The 27951-nt window shown below is 39.2% G+C and overlaps 1 protein-coding gene across 1 annotated transcript; it reads right to left on the bottom strand.

Moving 5' to 3' along the window:
* Positions 1-19: 19 nt before the first annotated feature.
* LOC140236848 (dynein axonemal intermediate chain 3-like) lies at positions 20-27920 on the bottom strand. Its single transcript, XM_072316785.1, has 21 exons — positions 27656-27920; positions 27010-27069; positions 25344-25534; positions 24593-24697; positions 21809-21985; positions 20014-20213; positions 19174-19290; positions 18533-18644; positions 17129-17332; positions 16487-16666; positions 14886-14909; positions 12368-12490; positions 11302-11375; positions 10665-10797; positions 9749-9833; positions 8975-9114; positions 8236-8430; positions 6932-7136; positions 6022-6113; positions 3456-3575; positions 20-2163 (listed from the first exon to the last, which is right to left on the bottom strand). The coding sequence occupies exons 1-21, from the start codon at positions 27852-27854 to the stop codon at positions 2020-2022; spliced, it is 2880 nt and encodes a 959-aa protein (XP_072172886.1). The 5' UTR covers positions 27855-27920; the 3' UTR covers positions 20-2019.
* Between the last annotated feature and the right edge of the window lie 31 nt (positions 27921-27951).

Raw genomic sequence — 27951 nt, 5'->3', positions numbered from 1 at the left:
TAAATCGACTGTTACCCGCGATACTAATTCTTTCATGATCCTGAATGCTACAATGCGAAGCCCCATTACGCTATGCGTATGGGGCTGCTGGTCGCTGTTAGCTATGCGTATGGGGCTGCACGGTGCTGGTCGCAGTCAGTGGTTTCGTACAATACACATACATTGTACTATAATTTTCGCCGCGGTACCACGATGGCTCTGGTACGAAACCATTATTGCATGATTACTAAGACATGAGAGCACTTTGGGGCGAGTAATTCTCACAGACAACGTACTTTAACCTGAAACACAAACCAAGACAAGGAAATTCAGGGAAACTTTTGAGGTACCAAAACTTTTTATTATCTTTAATCTAGCGAGAAAAATGTGGGAGAGAATTTCAGATTGGATTAGCCCATACAGGAAAGAGGTAATGTGTAATATGTCATTTGATACAAAGCCACTTTACAATGATTCATAGTACATGGTGTATGTTACACTTTCGTTCACCCCATTTATGCCAATGAGTCAAATGTAAACATATTTTACACACATACAATGTACAGCCAGAGTCAAGGGTCAAATAGGGTCAAATTGACGAATTGTGTATGGTGCCAAGTGCGATGGTACAAAATTTCGGAATTGGTAAGAGATGAGATACACTCTTCCGCACAGTGAAGTAGAATTGAAATCTTTGTTTTATCATGTGCACAAAGGCAATTTACTGTATGTTTCTACAACACCTCGGACATCTATGGGCTTGGTCCATGTGAAGGATTTGGTATTATAATTACAGCCATTTCTCATGGCACAACATTTGTGGAAAACTGCAAGTTGGGCGAAGAGCAATTGTTTGGCTGTGCTAGCCTATCCAAAAAAGTTTGGCAGCTATTGCAAACTGGATGGTGAAAGCACGCAATGGCACTTTCAGCGAAGGTCACGCAATAGGCAGTCGACCAATTGGGCACCAAGAATCCGTGTGGGTGTTGTATAATCGACAATTGTTAAAAAATAGCAAACACAACCTTACATCCCGTGCCACCACTTTTGGGTTTCTAATGATGTATATAACAAAGGATAGGAATACACAACCACTTCATTGCGACAAAGCAAACTGGTTGTGTACCCAAGGAATACTTTTATCGTTACTGCCGTAGACAGCCAGTTTTGTAAAGTTTGCTGTCACGCTTTACAGCGTCTGAAAATATTCAGAGACCTCAAGCACTCTCAAACTTGTGGCTATTATTAGGCCTGTCATGATGGACAATGATTAGGAAGTAAGCTAGCTGCCAGTATCACACCCGATGCTATAATCTGACCTACCTGCTTGCCGAGGGAAATATGAACACTCATTGTTGGGCAAGTAAAACGAATGGCCACTTGTGTGTTCTGAGTATTGGGCCTTTGCTGAAATGTCCATTTGAACAAGTACTGGTACATGTTAGTGGAGGAAAAATCTTTTGTAACGCCATGAACCCATGCACTGGTTAGGAGAGGCTAAAACAAAACGTGACCTCGGACTGAAAACATACCCCATTGTAAATCAGCATGGCTCTTGAAGGTCAGTAAACACAGCTAAGTGCTATCATGTAGCACGCAATTGCCGGTTTCTGGATATGAAACTGCGATGCGTGCAGTCCGGGTTGGATGCTATATGAAGAGAAAATTATAGAGAAAGACTTGAAAAAGGTCAATACTTAAGGCCTCACTACCCTCTGGTAGATCTCGGTAATATGCTGTAACAGTGAGTGGATAATTGGCAAAGTGCCAATCTGTCGCCCATGATGATTAATAACAAGCCCAATTATGATATTACCCTGCACTGATACTACAGACATTTTTTTTCCCTCATTCTTCATTTTCATATCCACTTACATTTTATAAAATCCCTCAGAGTTTTCTCTCAAGTGACTGTGATTGCCAAGAACTCATCACCACTTCGTTAACACAATGAACTGGTTTCGTCATCGTACGAGTCTTGTTTCCATCTCACACACGTGCCTACGTGATGGGCGGAGCCTCTTGGCTCCTCCCCTCTGACTACACCTCCGGGAGAGGCTCCTCCTCCACCTGGAGGAGTCCCAGGTCCTCCAGAAACTTCTTCTCCTCCTCTTTGAAGTCGGCGTACTCCACCCGCTGCTTGTTCTCCACCTCGTCCATGCTCGGCTCGGCCGGCTGCGCCATCTACAGGTGAAGAGAAATAATAATTGTTCAGATGTTAAGAGCGCCCTCGCTGTCGAGCGCACAGTCAGGTACAGGGTACAGGGTACAGACCTCCCAGCCTTTCTGAATTTGGTGGAAAGAATCTGAATTCTTACCATTCCAAGCTCTTGTTTCGATAGGCGTTTCCTATTTTTCGTGGTAATTTTGCGACACACTCCTATGGGAACTGCTCTTTCTTTCCTATTTTTGAGTCAAATCATCCCCATTTTTCAGTCAGATAGGTTGGGAGGTCTGAGGGTATATCTCTACCTTTTCTCATCTTGGCCGAGTTTTGTTCAGTGGCAATATAGACGCACAGGCAATGTCCAGACACTACTCAGTGTAAAAACCTTTCATTTTCTAAATGATGTCATGTTGAAGTTGGGGAAAATAACTGATCATCTCTTCTATGTAGATGAGGGAGTCTAGAATACTGATCAGAGTACAAAGGTCTTTCGATGTGGGATTAACATCAACAGCAGTGACTCTTCTCAATGAATCTATTTACGGATGATGAAAACTGGAAATATGATGCCGGTGCAAAACTCTTTAGACGTATCACTACCACTGAATGAAGCAATTCTCTTCAAGCAATCTGCATACTGTATACACCATATCATGTTAGGGGCATAACGTTTCGTGAAGTGGAACTTGTAAGCCAATTTTACAAGCCAATTATCACTACCACTGAAAGAAGCAATTCTCTTCAAGCAATCTGCATATTGTATACACCATATCATGTTGGGGGCATAACATCTCGTGAAGTGGAACTTGTAAGCCAATTTTACAAGCCAATTATCACTACCACTGAAAGAAGCAATTCTCTTCAAGCAATCTGCATACTGTATACACCATATCATGTTGGGGGCATAACATTTCGTGAAGTGGAACTTGTAAGCCAATTTTACAAGTGGCTGAACCTACAATTTTGTTTTTCATAAAAGGGTAATGCATTAACTGGATTAAAAGAGTCCTTCCACAGGGGCCCTGTGAGAAATAAGTATAGTACCTTTTCAGATGAGCACTTTCTAACCTAGGAGACAATACACAGAGCACTTTTGCTTTACAAAGCAATATTTTTGCAAGTTGTTAATTTCATGAATATTTAATAGTGGACTTGCAAAATTTGTGAAAACTATGAGAATGCAGAATGTACCGCGCATACATAATTCTTTTTCATAGTAAGTCCACTTCAGTGGTTCAACAAACCTTGACATTAAAGACGGGATAAATGAGGGCAGTGGTCAGAGAGAAGAAAGTTTGGACCAGCTCACCTTTTTCTGGGCCTCCTCTTGATCCAGGCGGCGCTTGTTATCCACGTGGAAGTTGGCTCTCTCTTGCTGGTAGTCAAGTCTTCTCACCTCTCGGTCGATGTAGTAGGTAAAGCTTGAGAGCTGGAGGATTGGCAAGGGGAGAAAATAAACGTAATCACATTTTAGTGGTAAACATTGAGGTCTAATATCAGTGATCACCATCTGGAAGTGTAGGGAAATACAGCGGTGACTTTAGAGCAGTGAGTGAGTGATGTTGGTTTAGCGGTTTTGATTGAAGCGCGAATCTCCTTATCTATATTGCTGGACAAATAATGCCTGAAATTGTCACAAGTGGAAGATTATTTAGCCAATAGCTGGTCATTGACAAGTGGGACAAATGTGACATGTATGCATACATACCAGACATATCCATATGTACAAAGCATGTATCATGCCTGCTTCATATATGCATTCATGATTAATTTTTTGTTTGTCATACAGGGTAATGCATTAACTGGATCAAAAGAGTCCTTCCAGGGGGGCTCTGTTAGAAACACTAAAATGTACGCACATCTATTTGCACTGAAAAATGATTTGATATGTGCACAATAAAAGTACAGTCTCTCAAGTATTTGTCAAATAAAAAAGATGAAAAGAAGTAGATAATGCAACATATCTACAGGGGATGTATCATTCATTAAATATGTCTCTTTTATTCATATAAAGGTTACTATTACAAATCAAACAGATACATGAATTATGAAAAACGAAGAAAGTGACTGCATGAACATTCATTTGAAAGACCGACATGATTATCAGTTCTCACCGCATAATCAAATTATTTCATGTATGTATGAATAGTTTATTTGCAAAAGGGGCTAGATCCATTTTTAGTACTTTAGAGAAAAATAGGTTTATTTGTGAGAATTTGTACACAAGTGTATGGAAAATCTAAATCTAATTTTGCAATAATTTCAATTCAAATGGTTGTCTGCAGTTGAAATTTTCACTGTAGCTAACTCAACTGGAATTCTGTGCAGTGATGCTAATAACTAAATTTTCATCAAAAATGGATCTAACCCCTTTTGCAAATGAGCTCTTCATATAGAGAGAGATGGCACAAGCAGGCTGTGTCTGTGACAAGAAGTCTATGATATTCACGTATGATCAGATAGATTGATGTTTGTGGGACACCCTGCTCCACGCTGGCATGCATGATTGATGCGTGGCCACAGCACTGCACATTTCTCGGTGCAGTAATTTTAATCTTTTTAATCAAAGTGAAACTCTGTACTACAGAGTCATACCTTCACTACTCAGGGGTGAGGCTGTGATATGTAATTGCATTAAACATATGATATATGTAACATTATATATTTTCTGCATGAGGGAAAATCCCTTCGCAATCCCTACGAAATTTTCTACTTGAGTTTACATTGAAGGCTTACTTTCCCGTATGTAGATCTGTTAACCAGAAAGAGAGGTTATTAAAGACACTGTCATCTTCTGGCTGTACTCATGGTGATGGATTTGATGCAAATGTGATACATCACAGGATTGCGCAGTAAATTACACTGCGTCTCCTTTGAAGAAGGAATGAATAGGCATCCTTATGATACGAAAAAGAAAAAAAGAAAGAAGAGAAGATAATGTAGGAGTTCCAGACTGGAAGAGTGAAAACATGGTAGGGCAATACTTCACGGCGTATGAACCAGAAGGGTTTGTATGAGAAGACATTGACCAATATGCATCAGGCCACACTACAGGTGTTAGATATAACTCTGATATTTTGGTGCAGGGTGTGGCATTGGAGTAGAGAGAGAGAGAGAGAGAGGAAAAAAAAAGAAGAACATCTGACCCAGAATGTAGCCAATTTGCCTTTTACTAGCCCTCAAGCAACGATATGCTGTGATTGGAATGCCCTTTATTTATAATAGAGTATCAAAGTGATGATGTCACAGTCTTTTGTTATGTATTTGGGTTGGAACCAGGTGTGAGCATAAACGCTTGGGCCAGGTGAGGTTGTTTAGAACCAGTTTCCATGGCAATGAATGGCTATGACATCACACTTTGGTAGTCAGTGGTAATGTTCTTGTAGGCACAAGCCGGTAGTGGAATAAGCCAGTTGGGAGTTAGCTCATGGGCACATTGGTACGAATGACCTTTCTTTTTTCTCAGTTGGTTAGGGGCACTTCACTCGTTTTCAGAGCGACATAATGCATAAGCTTTACCTAACAATTTATGGGATTCACCAATCCTGTTCAAACAAAGAATAAACTTGCGTAGACCAGATGAGCAAAATGATCTGTCAATTCACACTTGAGAAAGCATCCATTTCATTATTTTGCATTGGATGTATTGACAATCTCTTTCTATTGATATTGCCAAATACCACTTTTGCTGTCAGGTGGATGTGCTGGCAAGCAGCATTTATAAGGATTACATGAATAATCATTACATCACAGATGCTTATCCCAGTAAATTTAAAAACCAACATGCCTGTTGGTCCGAATGACCTTGTTTCTGCTCATGCGCAAAGTGGAACTCCGAACTGGCTTATAGTGGGGTGACCCCCATAGAGACTGACCTCATTCGGTGTCGGATTCCTCAGGGTCCAGGGAACTTCCAGGATGTGTAGGGTACCAATCTTATCAGTCACTGCCAAGAGCTGCTGCTTGTCTGCACACATGGACAGAGGTGAGAAAGGGTAAGTGTCTGTTAATCTGTTGAGGAGGGCTGATTTTGCTACAAAACACATTTTCCATAGACACCTGCCCGAGTATACCGGGATTCGTCTGTATTCAATACATAGAACATGCCTCTCCACGTGCTCTAAACTGTATCAACTTGTCAAATCCATGGTAATTTTTCGGCGAAGAATTATATCTACCGATTAAATATAATTATATTATAATTATATCTAAGAGACAATTGTATTTTGTATTCAAATGAATGAATTCTTGCAACAAGTTGTTTTTATTGCAACTGATTGACAAGTTGCCTTTCTTTGACATAAGTAAGCACCGAATATAGTGTTTTAGCAGTAGCCATGATAAAAAAAACATGGATACATGTACTCGGGTTCCACTCAACGATCTCCAGGTAACTAGACAGGGTTCATATCAATTGGATCACTGAGCTTGGGCCCGACAGCCAGGTGTTTGTTCTAATCCTTATAGCAACAGGTACTGTGTATTCATTTAGATTAATGCATTCCAGCAGCACTGGCTGACTGACTGAATAATCGGTGTTTAGTTATGGCAATGAAGGGCAATTTGTCATTCAGTTGTAATAAAAACTACTCTATGCTAGAATTCATTAATTTGAATAAATTGGCGGAACCCGCTGCTATTAGGATCAGAACCAGCAGTGGATGTTGGGTGCAAGCTCGGAGGTCCTGTGGACACAACGCCTATCCAGTAATGAGAAGAGCGTTGGTTCAAGTCTAACCCATGTATCATTTTGTACGTTTCGGGGCACTTTGCCTGATAACTTACTGCTTAGCACCCAGGGGTAGATCTTGGTGATGCCAGCGGCTGAGATGTTTTGGGAGAGGGACGGCTCGTGAGTCTTGTCCAGCAGGTCCCAGACATCCACATTGCCCTCCGCTGTGCCAAGATAAAAGACAGCCGGACGGGTAGGGGACCAGTATGCCGCTGTCAGGGGCTTAGCAGCACCCGCCGATACCAAGAGAGGTCCAAACTAGGGGATAGAGTATTGAAACATTAAAGAAAATAATAAAACAATGAATTCTTGTCCTTTTTATGACACTTTTCTTTACTGATGTGGTAAAAGTGAATCACTTAGATAAAGTCTGCAGGGCAATGCTATTTAGAAGTTGACCATTACTGTACTTCTTAACCCAATTATAAACAGCCCAAGCGCATACTATCCTTAATTTAACCCAGGTCCATTGTCTATGTCCACGACTTTCATTGCCAAACTATATCCAAACGCATGCAATCATCTATCTTTTGACATTAATTTGTCACTCCTGATATAATTTCCTTTTTCTGTTTGCTTTGTCACAACTGCAATATATACAGCATGACCTTTAGCTGTCAACAAACACACAAGTCACGTTCTATAAGAGCTGCATGGTGGATTTAAGTAATGTTGTTTAGGATGTGTGGACTGGTGTATATCAAGACAAAGAGGAAAAAAAAAGTTGATGAGCGTGTACAGATCATACTTTTATCAAAGTCTTTTTTTAAAAAAAAAGGTAAAAATAACCTATGTATAGAACATAAAACAAACCCCCAAAACAGCTGGCACAAGAACTCAAATCATAAACCTTCGACCCTCAACCCACACTATAATCATACACTGAATAGAGCCCATTACTCTCCACACTGGCCATGCAAACTTGCTGACCTCATAACAGCTTCCATCCACCCACCGACACACCTCCTCGTCCTTCCTCTATAGGGAGAAAGTTCCCGGTCACACTCACTCATCGACATCACCCATCCATCCACCAAACCATTTCCTTACCCTCCTTCCAGAAGGAGATGGTCCATGGCCACACCCACTGACATCCCCACCCATTCATCAAACCATCTCCTTGCCCTCATTCCAGAGGGAGAAGGTCCCTGGCCACACCCACTAAACTGACATCATGTCAGCCTCTGCCTACAAACCCACCTCCTTTCAGAGGGAGACCACACCCATTAAATTGACATCACATCAGCCCCCGCCTACCAACCCACCTCCTTGCCCTCCTTCCAGAGGGAGAAGGTCCCTGCAATGGCCATACCCACTCACTGACATCATGACAGTCCCCACCCATCCACCAACCCACCTCCTTGCCCTCCTTCCAGAGGGAGAAGGTCCATCCCCCGACGACCAGGAGGAGGTCCTTGAAGAAGGGGGACCTCTGTAGGCCCTCGATGCCCTTGTCGTGGATCTGGCTGGCAAACTGAGGCTTGGGGGCTTGCAGGCGGCCCGAGTCTGTATCCTTCTCCAGCTTCCAGTCGGCATACACCAGCTCTCCTTCCTACCAAGGGAAAGGATCACCACAGGTAGAAGAGATCCATTATATTTTTGCTTTCTCTTCTTCTTCTCTCTGTCTCTCTCACACACATATACATAATTATTACTAGTTATGAGTTAAACTGGTGGTCCTGGCCACCTCAATTAAATTGGGATTCCTTGTACACAATACCGGTGCTCCAGCTTATTCAGGATGATATAGTTAGTATGATCCACATCACAAACTAAAAGTTGTTCCGTTTCCCAAATTAGTTTCTAAGTGTCTCTGTCTCTTAGTTGCTTGGTTGTAGATTCACATTTCGGACATCTGTTTTTTTTCCCATCCATTTTTTACCATCACATAATCACTTACCCAGTCAATGTAGCAAACCACCTTGTCATTTTACTCTATTTTTCATCTATTCATGAACCCATCTGGTTGCTTTGTGTTTGCAAGAAGATGAGAATATCCTTCTTCTGAAGAAGGAAAAGGAAGCACAACAACAACAAAAGAATAATCAGGAAGAAGAACCACTCATACAGCAAAGACCGAAGAAGGTCACGCCCACCTGTGTCCCAACAAAGAACTTGGTGGTGGCTGCCTCCAGTGGTTTCTTCTCCTTGGCCGAGCCGCCCGTGAGTGACATGCCCAGTCCTCCCGACATGCTGCTGTCTTTCCTGTCCATCTCACTCTTTGGCTGCTTATCCACTGCAGGGGGCAAGGAACACAGAAAAGTGCCGTCGTCACTTCAAGGCACATAATTGACAAAGCATTTGGAATTCTAACTAGCATTCTGTGCAAGATTAATATCATTAGGCTGTAAGGATAGAAAAACTCAAAACTAGGATTGATTACTGTAAAATGAGAAATATTCATGGGCATTTTAATTTCGTGAATTTCGCGATCCAAGATTCGTGAAATCAAAATGCATGTGAAAGTTCTCGTCAACACTATATGCATTGAATGTCAGAGGCAACTCACAAAAATTTCATGCCACGAAGAAGACCGTTGGCTCCAATTCATGAAAATTTCATGCTGCGAAAATATTGTGTATTACAGTACCTCTTCTGGAGGCACGTGGTTCACATCACTTTGTGATGTTATATGGCCCCTTGGTAAGCATCAACAGAACATTGTTTGTGTAGACTGAACTTTGATTTATGAGAATTCAACCATCACCACAAAGATTGCCCTGATTGATCTGACAGAGACATGGCATCCCAACGGTCTATAGATGATAAGGCTCACTTACAGAATTTACAGAGAGATGCAAACTGATCAGGAGAAAATTTCTAGAACCAAGGCCAAAGTAAATGAGTTGAAACCTGACTGCATCACTTACAGACACTTCTGTCTCCTTGTCTCTCCTGTAGGCTGACCCGTGTCGGACAATAGTCCCCGCTCCCCTCCATTCGATTGATGGGAATCTAGAATGGAAGACAAGACAGTATTTGATATCAGCGAATTGCAGATTTTCTTCAGCAATGTGTTTGACCATCACATCCACTGAGTATTCCTTGTTACAGTAACACAGAAATTGTTGCACTAATTGACAAAAAGTGTTGTATGTCAAGTGGACGAACGATGTCTGAAGATTACAAAACAAGTCAATTCGAAAGAGAAATCTAGAACATGTTCAGAAAGGGAGTAAAGCTCATAATGACAGTTAATTATCATCAAATAAAATATTAATTCAAACATGTTAATTTTTGCGTTGGACAATGATATTGACATAGGGATTTGCCATTCCCCCATGACTTTTGGAGGCTGGAATGAACATTTGCACTCTTACATTAATTTGACAATATCCCAAACATTCCATGACTGTGATGGACTGAAATCGCCAGTTCTCATTTCACTACCTTTACATACTTCCGCTAAACTCCTAAGGTCCTGACCATGTATTTGTATTCATTTAGGGAAAACAGATACACAAGAAATCCCTCAAACTTGCCTCTCAATGGTCATGATAGTCTGCTGGTATGGACAATTGACGATGAATAGTTTGTAATATTCCCGCTCTCCATGGTCAACACAAGCTCTACAAGTCAATCTCAGGACCACCACTTTCATATACTAGATTGAAAAGTTAACTTCAAATGTCCTGCATTTAAGCCTTCAAAGGCAATGAAAGTGCTATACCCACATACAAAACACTTAGTTCCTTGACTTGTTAAGTGGACATTACCTTGTCTTGGGTCAGCTAGCACCAAAGGTGCCAATCTACCCTTTGACCACCCCCCCCCCCCCTTCCTCACCTTGATGACCGGCTTCCATGTGAGATCAAGGTGCTTGAAGGTTGTTGCTACGCCCAGTGGGTTGTCCTGTTTATTGTTGTCAACTGTTGGTGTCTGGCCCTTGGGAGGACGTGTGTCCCATATGGCTACATATCTGCCGGAACAGGGAAACATACCAAAACAACAACATGTGAAATAAAGTGCTACAGGAGCATAGCAAAGTTTACAATTAAGTATGTCATGTGTGTGACTATGTGAGCATTCCAAACATGAAATGATATATGCATTAATTGATAACATTTCTCTCTCTATCTGGAAAAACAAAGAAATGCACACATGAACACACTTTACAGGAATACTTGATGAGCGTGATTTCAATACTATGCCAAATATTTGCCACCAGAAGTTTATTATGAATTCTACATTTTATCCCCACAAAAGTAAAATATTGCTAACTGGCAAATGGATATTATTTCACGAATGAAAGTTTTACACTTATAACAATTGCAATTGTACAATTTTGTAACAAATAAACATCGTCTGATTCACAAGCAAAGGAGACTACAGAATTCTTAGGAGCTGGAAGTAGAAATTGTTTGTAGCTAAAGACCTATCATTCTGAGATGATCTGAAGACAGAAGATTAGATCTTGTCTTACCCATCTGGTGAGGCTGTTAAGATTTGGTGGCAGAACTGCTGTTTGTTTTCCACGACCATCCCCACACGAGTGATCTGCACATGAACAAGAAAAATGCACAATGGCCAGGGGATCAATCTTTAGCCATGCATTGGAAGATAGACCTGTTTCTCTTTATGTCAATAGTTAATAGATATAAAACCAGAGTTTAATCATAATCAACTTTTCATTCTAAAGCTTGATAATGTCATTCTGAAAGACTAATATGCTGAACTGCAAAATGCCCAAAGTTATACTCTAGGTTACTGCAAACACAAATAGAGATATGTGGTGAAAACATACTGGGTGCCAAAGAAAAGCATAATTGAGTTAATACTATTTCATTTGTGATCTTTAAGAAATCCTTGCTGTCAAAGCTTTCTCTTCTTATCCATTCTGTGACATGTTTTCACTGCCTTAAAAAAAAAAGGATATCAGGTTTCTTTTTTTTTTCTTGTTGGATTTTCCACCCACCCTTCTCTGCCTTACAAAAAAAAAATAATAAAAATAAAGAATAAAACAAACATGTACGATATAACCAAAAAACTATATAAATATTACCAAATACATCACTGTTACACCTTACAGGTATTGTTTACCATTGGGAGCAGTGATTTAAAAAATGTTCAAGTTATCACATTTGATGCATATGTGTAGGTCAGTTGTATCACAAAACACCCTACCATATAAAAATTTTGCACTGAAGCTTACAATATAAGGAGATATCACTATTTTTCTCAATACACCATAACTGTATAGGGTTTTGTCTAGAAACAATTTTATTATAACTACTGTTCACATTTTAGTATATTAAACAATACTTAACATCGATTATACTGATGAACATTTTTGCATTGGTCGTTTACTAACTCACATTTTAGAACTATTTTGAAGCACTAACGCTGGGTTTTTGTTTCATCTGTGAATGGTAAATAATGCCTTTTAAGAATGTAAACATCTTCACAAACAATAAACACCCTGAACGCCTGTTGGTCATTGAGTTCCACTGAACGCATGGGTGGGAGAATTAATCATCTTATCGTCCTACCTCCATGTGATCTGGTACCCACTGGATGTCGCAGATGGCCGTCTTGTGGCTATGCTCGATGGCCGAGACAGCACAGTACCTCACCACTGGAGTCTTGTCAGCGTTTTCATCTTCAAACCCGGGCTTTGGTATGAACAAAGAATTTAAAGGAAGGTTTTAGCACAACGCTCAGGAACAAGTCACCGCTTGAATGAGAAAAAAATAAAGAAGAACAGCGTGCAGTATAACTTCAAAGATTGCATCATTCAAGGTACGCCACATAAGACGTGATTGACTATCTTCATAAAAATAGTATTGTCTTTGCTGCAAACCCGTTTATGTGAAATTCTATAATATGTATAACTGTAAACTAGCAGTTAATCTCTTCTTTGATTAAATGTAGAAAGTTAACTACTATATCAGCAGTAGTGCATTGATCTCTCTCAGTATACATGTACGGCTTTCAGGTAAAAACACACCAATATATTCCATTGTCATCACACAGTGATCTAAATTGAACACATCTAGATTTGATGAGAATAAGTGAATAAATCATGTTGCATACAAGTTCTGTGCATGAACATATATAACATGAGAGCCTACATTAACAGGAATTCCAGGATATACCTTGTCATGTTCTCTCTTTAATTAAATCATCAAAAGAATGCAAAACAAAAATAGTGCAGACCCAGCTCGTGTAAAAAAAGAAATGAATAAAATCCATCGAAAACAAAACTTAACAGCAAAAGCTTTTGTGCAAAATTAATATTCCTTTATCAACCACTCACTCCCAAACACAAGAACACATGTTGCACCTGAACCATATGCTATGCCAGAAGAGCTAACTCTGACATAAACCAAATTTTCAGCAAGAAATCTTGACAAAGAAACAAAAGGGGAGAAAAAAAAAACAACAACATCCTTGCGAGCTGTGACATTTGCCTCATGCAAGACTGATAAAGAATTTATACTCCATTACATCTTGGCATGCTTCAGCTTATAGATCATGCAACATGCACTGAAAATACAGTACTATTTTCATATTGTTTTTTCTTTTGAAGAAATTTGTTCAACATACAGGTAGGTTCATATCGGTAATGCTTGAATGCATAGCTTTTCAGTTCACATATTTCCATATAGTCCCCGCCCCCCCCCCCAAAAAAAAAAAATAAATAAATAAAAAAAATAAAAAATAAATAAATAAATAAAAATAAAATAAAATAAAATAAAATTGATATGTAATTATGTATTGTGTGAACCAATATGGTGAACAAAGGACAAAGAGACAAAAGTCAAATAAAGCCTGATGGGAAAGGGTCTAACTACTACGAAAAATTTCATGATATAACATTAAAAATTTGATGAGAAAAAATTTGTATGAAGATTAAAAAAAAACAAGGTCAAGCTGTACAGAAATTGAGAATGGGTTCAGAGAGGCAAAAAGGTTACAATGGACAGGTTGAGTTGAATTCTTTACAACAGGTTGTTTATTATCCCCCCCCCCCCCCCAAAAAAAAAAAAAAAAAAAAAAAAAATGTCTGGATGTCTGGATTACTTGAGTATCTTTAATATTGGTGGTGTACCGGTATTATTCTACAGGCTCAGTCCCTATATATTGATGACTTTGTGACTTTGTTCTGAAATGCCAAAGGTTCGGATACTCATAAGGTGTTTGTGGATTACATGCATGTGAATAAAAATTCAGATTGCAGCATTTCAAGGAGTGGAAGCGATCTGACAATCATGCATATAGAAACGCATACAACATAAAACTATGTGATAAATATTTATTTGAGAGTGTATAGAGCTTCTTAAGCATGCATCTCCTCTGTGACATCTTGAGTCAGCTTAAAGTTCCTGATTACAACTTTCTTGCTTGAGGTTCTAGATACTGCAGTCTCGGCCCATTGAGGACGAGTCCCGTGTATACTCGGGCAAGTGTCTAGGGGAAATGCGTGCTGTAATAAAATCAAACCAACCTGAACAGGTTAACATGTGTGTGTGTGTGGGTGTCAGTGCATATGCTTGGTGTAATGTCATCCATCGACACTTTACAAATGTCCCCCATCCCTTTCTCCCAACAATCTGTGCATCAGAGATAAATAAACAGATGAATGAATACAATGGTGTGCATATCATTTTCCCTTTACTATATCAAAGGAAAATATACAAGAGAAGATTAGATATGTGAATAATTGGTGTCTGTCGCCTTGTGTCAAGGCTCGATGAAAATAAAAAGAACTAATTCGTTCCCAGCTCAATCTATGGGAAAGAATCATGAGTTAATAATGTGAACAGAATACACTGTATTAAACTGAAAGTAGGGGTTAGAAATTCCCTGCACCAAGTGCAAAAATCTTGGTTGAGGTTAAAAAAAATAACAGTAATATGAAAAAACAGTGACTGCATTCAAAATTTGATGTAAGAACCATGCTGAAAGAAAAATAAAACTGTGCATAAGTAAAGTGCATTGTAAGTCAATACAAAATGAGATACTGGAAAGATGAATATAATAATGCATGCATGACCATTTCTTTACCTTGTCTCTGCCCCTACCATACCGCTAGAACATGCAACAGTGGATGAAGTGGGATAAATTGGGTGGGAAAAAGTACAGGGATAGACCAGAGCAAGAAAAGATATCACACAATATTGTTAGGAATGGCAAAAGATTAAGAGGAAGAAATTTAGACCATTATTCTAGCTACAGCATTTCACAGATACAATGGTTTGTTGACATGTGAATATGATGGAAAATGATTTGATTACTGAATAAACTGAAAGAGAATTTAAAAAAACAAAAACATACAAATACATATACATTTCATCTTTTCATATATCACTACAGCCTGTATAGGAAACAGTTGATATTTTAGTACCTTAATAAAGACAAGTCAACTGATCTAAGCAGAAAAAATATCCACTGAAACATACAGATATTCTAATTGTACTCCAATTTTTGTTTCTTTTCAAATGATTCAGTCAAACTGGAACTCGATTACTTTTACAAAGAAGGTGTGCAGATGTTGGTTTAGATTATCAAGATGTGAGTGGCTACTGTTTTCTTACAAACCATATCATTGGAAACTTTTTTTTAATGATTATCTACCAATCTCTAACTGATTACATGATTAATATCTACATGTGCATGTACTGTTATGCTACATGATATTACTTTTTGTGTTATAATGTGCAAATATTCCAGCAATAATACTCAAATCAAACTACAACAATGAAGAGCATAACCCATTGGGCACTAGTTCCAAGTATTCTTGGGCTGGGGTAAATGGGAAATGCCTGTTATAGAAAAATCAGTCTTCAACGGGTTCATAAGACTGGCTAATCTCACATTCAATCACACAAAAAACTTTCTACAATTTGTGTAAAACTAAAACTGAAATGTGCATTACTTTGGGACACTGTAAAAACAGAGGTATCTCATCAAATTTCCCTTTTATCACACACACAAAAAAATGCTTCAAATACTTTTCCTCAATCAAAGTTAGAGGGCTGTAAAAGGAGACATTCCCTTGAAAGTGCAACACGTTTGAGCACACACTTTGGAAATGTATCAGGCAAATTATCATTAAGAGAGCAAAGCATATTTTGTGCCCATTCAGATTCTGTTTACTACAGCAGAATTTTCATGTGTGTGTGTACTTGTTCAACGCAAATACAATGTCACTTTTCATTTCCATCCGCATATTTTTCATGAAGAATCATAGATGATAGATCACACATTAAGTTCCATTGAATTACAAAAAGAGTTGTGACCTCCATGTCCTCAAATTATACTCTATGCATACATTTAAAATTACCTTAGTCAAAATTTCTCTCCCTTCTGGGGGCAAATTGGCAGGCCCACATTCCATGAATCAGTCTACAATTGCAGCTTAAAGTGGCAGTAAATATCATTGCAACAACAAGGTAACAAATAATAAGCTGTGAGCAATTTAAGTTCCTCCGGTGATAACCACCATCATTCATTGTCAAAGACGACTGTAGACTAGTTTATGAATTGGGTTCCTGAAATAGAGGCACAAAAAAGTAATAAAAAACAAAAAATAAAACTTCAAAATGGATAGGAGGGACTTTCACAAGATTTGTTGCTGGGTGTGGCCCAGGGACCATCTCTCTTACCAGGTTCATCATGGAGTTCTTCTTGCTCTGCTTGCCTCGCTGGTTGCTCTTGAGACGGTCCACATGCTTGCTGATGTCCCACATGACCACCTGACCATTTATGCAGGCCCCGGCGATGATGTTGGGGTCGGACGGGTTAAACTTGAAGCCAAAGATGTCGTCAGGAGCTTCTAGTAGCACCTTGGTAGTGGTTAAAGGTAGAAATAGTTTATTGATTTTCAAAAATGTAGAAGGACATATCAAGAATTCAAACTATGTTTTGGTTCATGATAAATTTATAAAGACTGCTGAAGTGGCAAGACAGATTGGTCCCTTGAAGAAACTGGTGAAAACAGGAATAATTTGTGAAGCAACCTTTAATGGGAGTCTGTCAAATGTTTGATGAGTAATTAATCTATGTTCCCACGAACAAATTTTCAGGTTAGAATTTCAGATCATCTCCTCAAGCATGTACCAGTAAGGTATCTTTAATTATGGTTTCACAATAATTTTTTTTTCCCTCTCTCTGTGGTCATCCTTAATAATTCAAAGCCTCTTCTGTATTGCTTGCAGAATAAATCTAATTACTATCATGTCTGCTATGATTGGCTGGCACGAAATATCAATGTCTAGGTCTAGGGAGCCATTTCGATGACATATTACCTGTGGGTGGATTGGGTCTGTGAAACTCCACAGCAGAATGAGGGAAGGGTTCATGATGATCTTGGAGGCGTGGTCCACGCGGTCATCAAAGGTCATCCGCTCAGCGCAGGAGACGGCGATGACCCCCTTGATGGTGGGATGCCACTCCACCGCGGTCAGCACCTTGTCCTTGCTGAACTGCAGGTCGGTGAAGGACTGGTATTCCTGTGTGGAGAAAAGGGCAGTACCTTGAGAACATTAATGATTATCCCAGTAACAGGATGATGGTGATGACAGTGCATGATGGTGATGATGATAGTGATGATGGCGATATGATTGTGATAATGATGTTGGTGATATGATGGTTGCAATGGTGATGATTGTGATAATGGTAGTAATGATAGTGATGACGGTAATATGATGGTAATGATGATGATGGTAATGATGGTGATGATGGTGATTATTGTGATGATGATGATGATGATGATAAAGGTGGTGATGATGATGGTTATAATGATGATGATGATGACCATGGTGATGGTGGTGATGGTGATGATGGTGATGATGGTGATGATGGTGATGATGTTAGCATCACTGATGACAGTGGCGATGATTCTGACAATGATGAAAAACAATGTGATGGTGTGGAAGACAGCAAAGATGAAGGCATCGATAATGATAATGAGCATGATAATGATAACAATGAAGATACTGAAGACATTGAAGATGGCTTGCATAATTCCAGATTGATCCAAATGTAACAACCCATTTTAAAAATGCAGAGAAGTTTGTTCACTAAACTGTATCATGACAGTCATGGTGATGAAACACTCAAGTATATGCAATACTTTGAACTATGTTGTGAGAACAAATGCAATTGCATGCCATTGCAGGGGTGTATCCAGGAATTCCATAGAGAGGGGGGGGGGGGTGCAAAGCAATTTACCACTTCTGGGTTTAATCAGCTGCCAAGCAAAAAAAAAACAAAAAACATGTATTTCCACCCCTTTCAATGTTTTTCTTTATTTCTTTCATGTAAAAACAAAGAAAACACAATTAAAGGGGGGCATGTGCCCGGTGCGCCCCCTCCTGGATCTGCCACTGCATTGAATCATTTCTGTAGTGGTTTATTCTCACATTTATGATCATTATACCTTTGGATATGTTTTCTACTCCTATGTCAAGTTTCAAGAGAGCATGAAACTTGTACGGCACTTCTTTTTACAACCATTGAAAACACATTCACCTTGCTTCTGAAGTGAACAAAATTGACAATTTCTATTCAAATCCTGGATCAATTTGATTTAAAGAAAAATATCTTGACACAAAAACTAAAAAGTAGAGCAAAGATTCTGCTTTGAAATTGTCATGACATTCCAGTAAATGTAGCTTAGACTTGAGGTAAGGACCAGCTGCACAGCCCACCTTGAGATAATTGTCCGATTTGCTCCCAAAAGCGTTGTCTTCGTCGGCGAGAGCCTTCCAGTCATCAAGGAAGACGTCCATGATCTCATTCTGCTGCAATGCCAAGTCAAATCTGAGATTAAGGTAAGAGAGGAATAACGGGGATAAATTCAATCAGTTGAATGTACCACAATTCATTGCAACTTGTAACAATAATTCCCATCATACAAAGTTAATAACCTTCACGGTGATGATATACAAGTGCTGCACTGGAATTTTCACATCTGTATTTGGAGATCCCTTTAATAAGGTAACAGAGAGAGAGTAATTAATAAAAGTGGCACAATAGTGTGAATGAAGAGTCTTCTTCTACCTTGCTCAACTGGGAAACAGTGCGAGGGAATGCTTACACTTGTAAAATGACAAGCATTCATGTTTACAAAAATAAAAGAAAAGAAAAAAGTTTGACTATCCAAAGCAAGACGCATGGTGAAGGAAATTATGGCCTCCTAATGTGATGGAACAGTATGAGGAGATATATCCTGCACTTCACACATGATATGCCATACTTCTCTATGTGTGTGTCAATCACATTTTATACACATTGGAGGCAAAAAATCAAGACCACATCTTGACATCATTCTCATGTTTTCCAGACAAACCTTGGGGCGACTCTTTCGATGAACTCTGCGAGTTTCTTGGACTCTGAGATCTTGGCCCGTTCCTCTTCATTGAATTCTCTGGGCGCATACTGTATGGCCTTATTGCATGGATGTTTCCTGCAGAAAAACACACATGAACTACTGTAAAACGAGGAATGTTCACGTGCATTTTAATTTCTCTAATTTCATGTGCGCCAAGATTCACAAAATTAAAATGCATGTGAAAGTTCTTGTCTACACTATACGCATTGAATGTTAGAGGCAACTCGTGAAAATGTCATGCCGCAAAAAAAGCCGTCGGCTCCAATTCGTGAAAATTTCATGCTGCGAAAATATTGTATTTTACAGTATTACATTGTCCTGTTTGATAATTATAAAATGGCTCAAACTATTTCCCAAAAAGGCTTGTTCTAAAAGCTCAAGACCACAGAGGATTCTTTTTTTTCAACATTTATAACAGAAATCAATTCAAGAATATCATCATTTTGATAACTTTACATAGTCTCTGTTTTCACTTGCTTTTTATGGCTGTAAAGAGCCTTAAAGAATGTAAAGTTGTTGCTCATATTATGTCATTTACATGTTATTACACCCTCCCTAGGTACTTGGAAGGCAATTGAGCAAAGAATGTAAAAAGGAGTGAACAGAAAGTCAACATTTAACACAGATGCAAAAAATAACATCTGCATCATCAAGTATGAATTAGGGGCTACCCAATGTTTTTAGTGTGCGTGTTTGTGTGTGTGTTTGTGTGGGGGGGGGGGGGTGGGGAGGGGGCCTCTGGCTCAAGAGGGTGCAGTGCTTGCGGTTCAAGGGTCAAAGCTCCCATGCTGTGCTCACCAGTCTGTCTGAGTGCCGTTGTCCGTGTACGTTGGAACAGCCTGGATGGCAAAGTCTAACTCCACCTTCTTCAAATTGAAACTCTTGTCCTCGTATGATGCACACTCGATGTAGCCGTCCTTCACGTCATCCGGGCCTCGGTCCGAGAAATTTACGGGGGCACCGAAGTCTCGCCTCACACGAGTGATGGTGAACGAAAGCTGTCGTAGATCGACAACCACAAAAAAAACAAAAACAAAAATAAGATTACATGCGGACTGCCATTGACATTATTATGCTACTTCTGTGTCAAGTTCAAGGTAACATTCAAAGTTGAGTTTACAATGTTTCTCTAACACACACATACAGAGCGTACTATTGAAATAATTCATGGTCAAAAAGAGATGGGTAATTGTTGTTGTTGTTGTTGTTTTTTGTTTGTTTGTTTGTTTGTTTTTTTTTTTTTGGGGGGGGGGGACCGCATAGTGGTATTTCCATCTGCTGGTCACTAATGCAACACTGAAGTTACCTACATATGTACTAAGCAAACAACCTCACACAGTCTACATGACTAACAACAGAATTTCTGAGGCTGATTTTGTCGCCCGATTTTAGTACTACATGAATACAAAAAAGATGACAGCTCACAGCGTTAACGGAAACCATTCAAATACCAGCTGTCACAGGAAGACATATTACTACTAGTATGCTCATACCACGCCTCTTTGTGAGATATGGTGGTATATAAATGAAAGAAACTCACAACTGTTATGACAGGTTTGTAGTCACAGGCAAGTCTTTCAGTTTGTTGATATTACGTAAAGTTCTACATTGACAAATAGAGCTATGAAAGTTGCCAGTATGTTTAACCCGTTGAGGACGTTTTGATTTTGATACAACACGCATTTCCCATAGACACCTGCCTGAGTATACTCGGGACTCGTCTTCAACGGGTCAATCATGTTCTTCATAATTTTTACATCGATTTATCTGTGATATTTACTGCTCGTAATGGATTCCAAATTTCTGTGGTTCCATTAGGATTCTATATGGGTTTTTATTGGTCCAAGAGGATTTGTGGGTTTTCTAATGGTCTATCAGCTGTTTTCTGTTCGTTTCTGTGGGTCCCACAGACCTACAAAAATTCTATGGGTTTCCCAGTTACCTTTTTCCACATTGAAGCCATTTGACCTATTCGCTTCTATTGGACCAATAGCCTACAGGTTCTATGACTTTTTAACCAGGAATGCATGTTTGACATAACTGCATATGGTGATCATGAAGTACCGGTAGTTAAATCTTTATGTGACATGGTGGAAACCCCCTGTGTGCCACATTATTCTGAGACACCAACGTTGTCGTGCTTTAAGAAAACATTTTGTTTTAAGAATCAGTGTTACTTCCATAGATTTCTGCTGAGCTGGACACATTGTGAGTAAAGTTGTCGAGAAAATGACAAGCTTTGCTTTGATGTAAATCATATGACAAATCTATGATTATTATTTTTTTTTTTAATGACTAGTAGCTAAATTACTGTAAAGGCATGTCTTTTACACACGAAATAGTGACAGAAACTTAGAATTTACAAGCAAATCCAGTACGGAACGCCTCTTGTTAGTCCATCACAACATAAAATGCAAGCTTGTATACGGGAGAGGAACGAAAGCGCGAGAAACGCTGCATTTGGCGATTCATCGATCGGTTTGGGCGGGTTTGTGCGTTTGAGCAGAATATGCGAAGTTGGCCGTCGACTGAGTCGGACGTGTGAACGTGGCACATAAAGAATTAATTGAAAGACAAATTACCATCCACCTACCTTCTCTCTGTTCTCCACCACAGCCTCATCCTCAATCTCCTTCTCACTCCCCTGGGAGATCCACTCCTTGGGCTCGGGGGGCACATACCGGTAGATGGTGAGGTCCACCTCCTCCTCCGCACCTTCTCCTTCTCCACCTTCCTCGCCTTCTCCTCCTTCATCCTTCTTCTCATCGACCTGTCGGCATGAATCAAAGATTAGCATGTATAAGAGTATAAGGCTCTTTGTTTTTTAATCTGTTTAATGTGAATTATTATTGTATGGTATTGTTTTGTTTGTACATTTACATCAAACACATGCAATTCAGCCTCTGGGCTGCTATGTACCTTCCTTTTGATAAAACAGAACAATATCTATCTATTTATCTATCTATCTATCTTTCTATCTATCTATCTATCTTTCCATATATGTATGTATGTATGTATGTATGTATGTACGTACATGTATGTATGTATGTATGTATGTATGTATGTATGTATGTATGTATGTATGTATGTATGTATGTATGTATGTATCTATTTATCTATCTATCTATCTATTTATCTATCTATCTATCTTTCTATCTATTAAGAGGTAGCACACAGAGAAATACAAATTATACCTGGTGTTCAGTGACACACAGACTCAGGATGTGATCTGAATAAGAGATGCAGATATTGCCGTGGATGGTCTATGCATAGTGTTACTGAAGTGACCTCCATAAAATTCTCAAAATGTTTGTCCAATTCAATACCAAAAGGTGTACTTTTTTGGGGTTACACGGGAGAGCAAGAACCAACTCACAAGCAACAAAAAAACAAAACAAAAAACCCAGAAAAACACGGACATTATCAAGCGGAGCAATGATTCCACTAGGAAAGCAAATGAACATACATCAAGAGCTTTGACAAAGGGAGTTAAATGAGTTTCATTCCTGATACCCTATGGTGTTTAAAGGGATTGTTTAGTTTTGGTTGAGACCTAATTTCAGGTTTCTAACAGTTTTTGGTGAGATAATGAGAAACCTCTTATGAAATATGAAAGAGCATGTAATTCCATGAGAAATTCGTTTATTTGATGAAAATTGGTTTTGAAATGGCTGAGATAGCCAAAACAGAGCGATTCTCATAAGTGTGGGACCCATACTTTTTTACAATCGCTTTGTTTTACTTTGATTTTGGATGTTTCACTCATGCCAAACCCGATTTTCATCAAATAAACTTTGAATTCCTCTTAAAATGGTATGCTCTGTACTATTTCATAAGTGTTTTCTTGTTATCTCACAAAAAGTTAAAAGCTCAATTCTCATCTCCACCAATACTGTACCATCCCTTTAAATACAGTGTATCCCACTTCTCTGAGCTTAAAACAGAGAAGAGGTAGGGTAAGGGCACCAGTATTCGGTCAGGCACCGGTATTCGGTCACTTATCACTAGTCACCAGCCAGTAAGTTCAACTGTCACAACACACGCAAATCACACTAATTCACATACTTGCACACTCATTCACAACAGGAAACTCCCTTAGCCCCCTCCAAAAATCCATCCAAAATCCCAAATTTTACCGTCAAAAGTGCAGAATCGGCGCTACTTTCCAAAAGCGCGCGCGGATAAGGCCCAGTTTTAAGAGTACGGGTCGCCGAAAAAGCGCTAAAAATCGAGAAATACGCCGTTCTCTCGCGGGATTTTTCGCTTATCGCAAGCTTGGAGTGTAATGGTATCCTCAAAAACGCAAAAGAAAAACAAAATGTCTGTACGTGCCGATACAGTGTCCCAATGTACAAGGGTTGAATGCAAGTGCCGAGGCCCCAGTATTCGGTCACCAACGGTCGCCGCAACTTCCCCGATGCAATTTTGCGCCAACAAGGTAGCACGCGCGCGCGTTTTTCAGCTGCCTTGAACACGCATTGACTTTGAACGCGCACATCGTGTGACCGAATACTGGAGCCGATGACCGTATACTGGGGAATTTTCAAGGTGAAATATTTCGCGCTTTTGTGCAATTCTGTGAGATATTTAACGAAATGAAAGTTGAGATTAAAGAAATTTGATATATTTCACATACATTGCTGTAGATATGATGTATGTATGTATTATTTTAGTTTGAAAAATATTGCAAAAAAGCTTAAGTGACCGAATACTGGGGATGTTACCCTACCAACAAACATAATATGCATGGGCAGGACTACATGAAGAGAGATCGCATGGCACAATCATAATGATCGAAATGATGATCAACAAGATGATTGACATGATGATCAACATGATCGCATAGCGCAATCATGTTGATCATCTTTAGCATCTCACTTCAATGATACAGACAAAAAAAAAAATTGCATTTCTTTTTCTTCTATGCCTCATCAAACACTGACATTCCTCACATGTTCCATACGCATTTATCGCTGAGATATAACCACAACACCGTGACACTATGGATTTCTTTATTCGCTGGGAAACACAATATCCTGGGTACTTTACTGACCACAGAGCAGAAACCGGACATATCGCAGCTTAATTACGAAGCTAGTTTTGCAAATACAAAACTAAATCCTGGAAAGATTTTATAAACAGTGCACTGGTATGTTCAAGATATTGTTGTCATAACAAAAGATGCAGTAGAGAGGGTTATACACATATATGCATGCACAGTGCAAAGCACTGATATTATGTACTTGCAACAGAACTTAGTCTATATCTAAGATACAACTGCCCGGTCATTCTGTGTTATTTAAAGTAGGATTTTAAATTAAATTGAAATTTAAAGTAAGAACCCTACAACTTGGTTTGAGAAAAATTCAAAACTTACAGCAAGGAGCTTTTGCTTGGCTTCCTCATTTAGGGCCACGATGAAGTTCTGTCCCCACTTGAAGTCTGGATCATAGACTATCAGCACCTCCTCCCCATCATAGTCCTGTACAAAAACAAAACAAAACAAAACAGAGATGAGTGCCATCATTGACTATCAAATAACTTGAAATCTTATCATAACAAAATAATACACTTGAAGACAATCTTTTTCCACACAAAACAAAGTGAAAATCTGTATCCTTTTGATTTTGTTTTTAATCAACACTGGAAACAATAATTGCTGAATACAAACAATGTTTGTGGTCCTAATATCTGTCATGAAAAGTTCAGAACATAGTGTAAATTTGTTTTGGGGAAAAGGCAGGGAGTAGACTCTCCCGGTTTAATAAGATTTCAAGTCGATTAATTACAAGATACGGGAGTCAACCTTTGTAAAATATAGAAATACATAGACACTTTCTTTCACTCCATTTAAGCTATCCATACACTGCACTGCACGTAAGGAATCTGTTAAAATACTCTTAAACCTAATGAATCCTGCTATGGACAATTGTAATGCATTTCACAAAAACTTAATTCATCTTTATTTGAAGGATTGACTCATAGATATTTTCACTGTTTTCGATGTTACATGTTGCTATGTCTCTTTTCTTGACGTGACTGAAAACAAGACATGCGATATTGATTAGACTGAAGGGGGCAGGGGTATTAAAGGAGGGCAAAAAGGAGGAAGGGAGGGCTTGCTTTACCAGCATGGCCTGCTTGACGGGAAAGAAATCGGAGACAGCTGCCCTGGTCTTCATGTCCTGGACGATCTCCTCCTTACTGAGAAGCTTGTTGGGGTTCTCCTGGGTGACGTCCTCGTCACACACACACTTGAAGAGCTCCTGGGACTTGGAGGCCATAAAGAGAGGCACCACATTGGGTGGCAGTACATCTGCTGTGAAGAGAAATAACAAACAGAGTTAGAGTCCAAGCGCTGTTGATATAGAGACAATTGCTCTTTTTTTACTTTTTTTTTAATTTATTTATTTTTTTATATTTTTTGCTCTTCTTCCACTTTTACATAGGGGTAGACAGGTAGAATATTGTTCTTAATGCTTGACTACACTTTTTTTTTCTTTTTTTTTTATTTCTGTCATCATGTAGAACAGCAAAATTGAAACAGAAATACAAAATCTTGCTGAAGACTGGCAATACAGGAAAGTACTGCCATGATTAATAGACTGCTGAGTTTTATCATTTTCTTTTGCTGTTTCAATAAAATTGTTGGAACGATGTTAGTCATTAGTTGCTAATTATAGAATTACTGATGGGTAATACCAGGTTTGTCACTGCAGGAGACAGGTGAAAGGTAATTTTGAATCCTGAAGGAATGAGAATCATGTAGGAAAACATATGTGACCCGCTACAACAAAAGGATCCGAAAGTCGGGGGAGGACAATTTTCTGAAAATGGCAATTATTCTCTTACTCTTCTACTTTAATTTCATATATTTCACAACTTATAAAAGTACTCGGTTGTGGAGATATCGATGATTTTATTGGTGCATGCCAAGTGGTTGAGGAAATCAGAGTTTCGAGAAGAACGCCTTCAAAGTTTTCCTTCCCACGCTATCATGATTAAGGTGAGGCGAGACAGTTTTCACTGCTTGACAATAGAAGGCATGCTCCTAGCGACCTCCGCGATGTTCATTCAAGCTTAGCGCCAGCGGTCTACGCACAACCAATCAGTAATCAGGATGCCACGCACTGACCAATAAGATCACCCCCTCGTTGCTAGGGGCGGAGTCTATCTGCGGCGCTAAATCCAAATCTTCGGACACGTTTCTGTTACGTTGAAAGTCAAAAAATCATGGCCCAGAAAAACGCCGATTTCTTGCCTTTCCTTTGATCATTTAGCTTCAAAATTTCGGCAGATGATAGACAAAACATTAGACTACAAAATTACGCCAAAAGCAGAAATCTGATTGTTTTGATCAATTTTGATGATGTGACTTCAAACTTGATTTTCTCGGCTCAGCCGTCAGCGACTTTAGGATCCTTTTGTTGTAGCGGGTCACATATCACTGACTTGAGGCTCTTGACATATGACAGTAGACACCCAAAACTGTCGTGAAGTACATGTGTTTCACTTGAGAAATTTTGTTAGTCACATAATTGAGCATGCTATTTCTCAGTCAGTTAGTGTTGATTTTGAACAATGTTCTATTATCAGTTTCTACTACTATTCAAGTACAAAGACCAGTGGAAACAGCTTTGGTATTATATTAAATCTTCCATCTATGTTCTTCCTCTTTTTCCAGTCATCAGGACCTGTTAGCATTGTATTCTTGTTACTTTAGAACATACTGAAAAAAAAAAGTTACTATACAAAGAGTTTTTGGGGAAATGAACAAGCTAGGTTATAACATACCACTGGCGTCTGTTGTCTCAGCCTCAGGGGTCTTTGGAGCTTCTTCGGCTTTTGCTTTACCTGAGAAAGAGAGGATTCATTGCAAATGTGATTTCAGTAGTACAAATGAACTGTGATCTATAGCTTTACATGCACAGTCTAATTTGCTACTGCTAATTAACAGGATAAATATACAAAATACTTTCATTCTCACACAGAATCAACACATTTATCATTGACAACAGACTCTGCATCTTATCAATGAAGGAAATGCAAAGTATGTCTCTAGATCATCTATCAATGAGATCACAATGACAATGACAAGAAACCGTGAAAACCACAAGACATATATGATATTGTATACAAAGCGCGCAAATTGATACAACTACAATACAAACTGTAATTTAGTAAACAGGAAATCATTTGCAGTGTGGAAACTTTCATTCTCTGCTAAAACTTGCATGAAAACTAAACCATGCAAATATTTGGGAGAGATGTGTTGAAATATTTATAGAAATATGATGACCATCCGGGTCGTCAGAAAGTGATTTTTCTCTGAAATTGCCCAACATGAAAAATCAGTCAATCAACACGCAGTTTCTAAGTTTACAGTGGGACAGGAAGTAAAAGATGGTTGCTACTTGATGCAGTAAAGGACAACACCAACCTTTGCCCCCCTTCTTGGACTTTGAGGCACTCTTCTCTCGACTCTTGGGTGTGGCCTTGGGAGGGGCGAGGCCACCTTTAGCGGGTGTGGCCGACTTCTCCGGGGTCTTGGGTGCATCCCCTTTGGTGTCTACCTCCTTCTCCGCTACCTGGGCACTCTCTGCCTCCTTGGGCGTGACATCACCCTCTGGCTCTGCCATCCTTGCTCTCTATGGTTTCCCCTAGCTGGATATGTGAGATGATTTGCAGCTTTTCCTGTCACAGAGTGATAAAAAATTTTGCAGAATTGTAAGAGTA

The sequence above is a fragment of the Diadema setosum genome, chromosome 13 (genome assembly GCF_964275005.1).
Source record: "Diadema setosum chromosome 13, eeDiaSeto1, whole genome shotgun sequence".
NCBI lineage: Eukaryota > Metazoa > Echinodermata > Echinoidea > Diadematoida > Diadematidae > Diadema > Diadema setosum.
Note: the sequence above shows the minus strand (reverse complement) of the source record. Positions and strands in the feature narration are given on the sequence as shown.

Coding starts and splice junctions, on each gene's coding strand:
- LOC140236848 (XM_072316785.1), bottom strand. CDS start 27,854: ATGGCAGAGCCAGAGGGTGATGTCACGCCCAAGGAGGCAGAGAGTGCC. Junction 20,214..21,808: donor TGGTGGAGAACAGAGAGAAG/GTAGGTGGATGG, acceptor GATCTACGACAG/CTTTCGTTCACCATCACTCG. Junction 7,137..8,235: donor TCTGGAAGGAGGGCAAGGAG/GTGGGTTGGTGG, acceptor TCTATCCCCTAG/TTTGGACCTCTCTTGGTATC.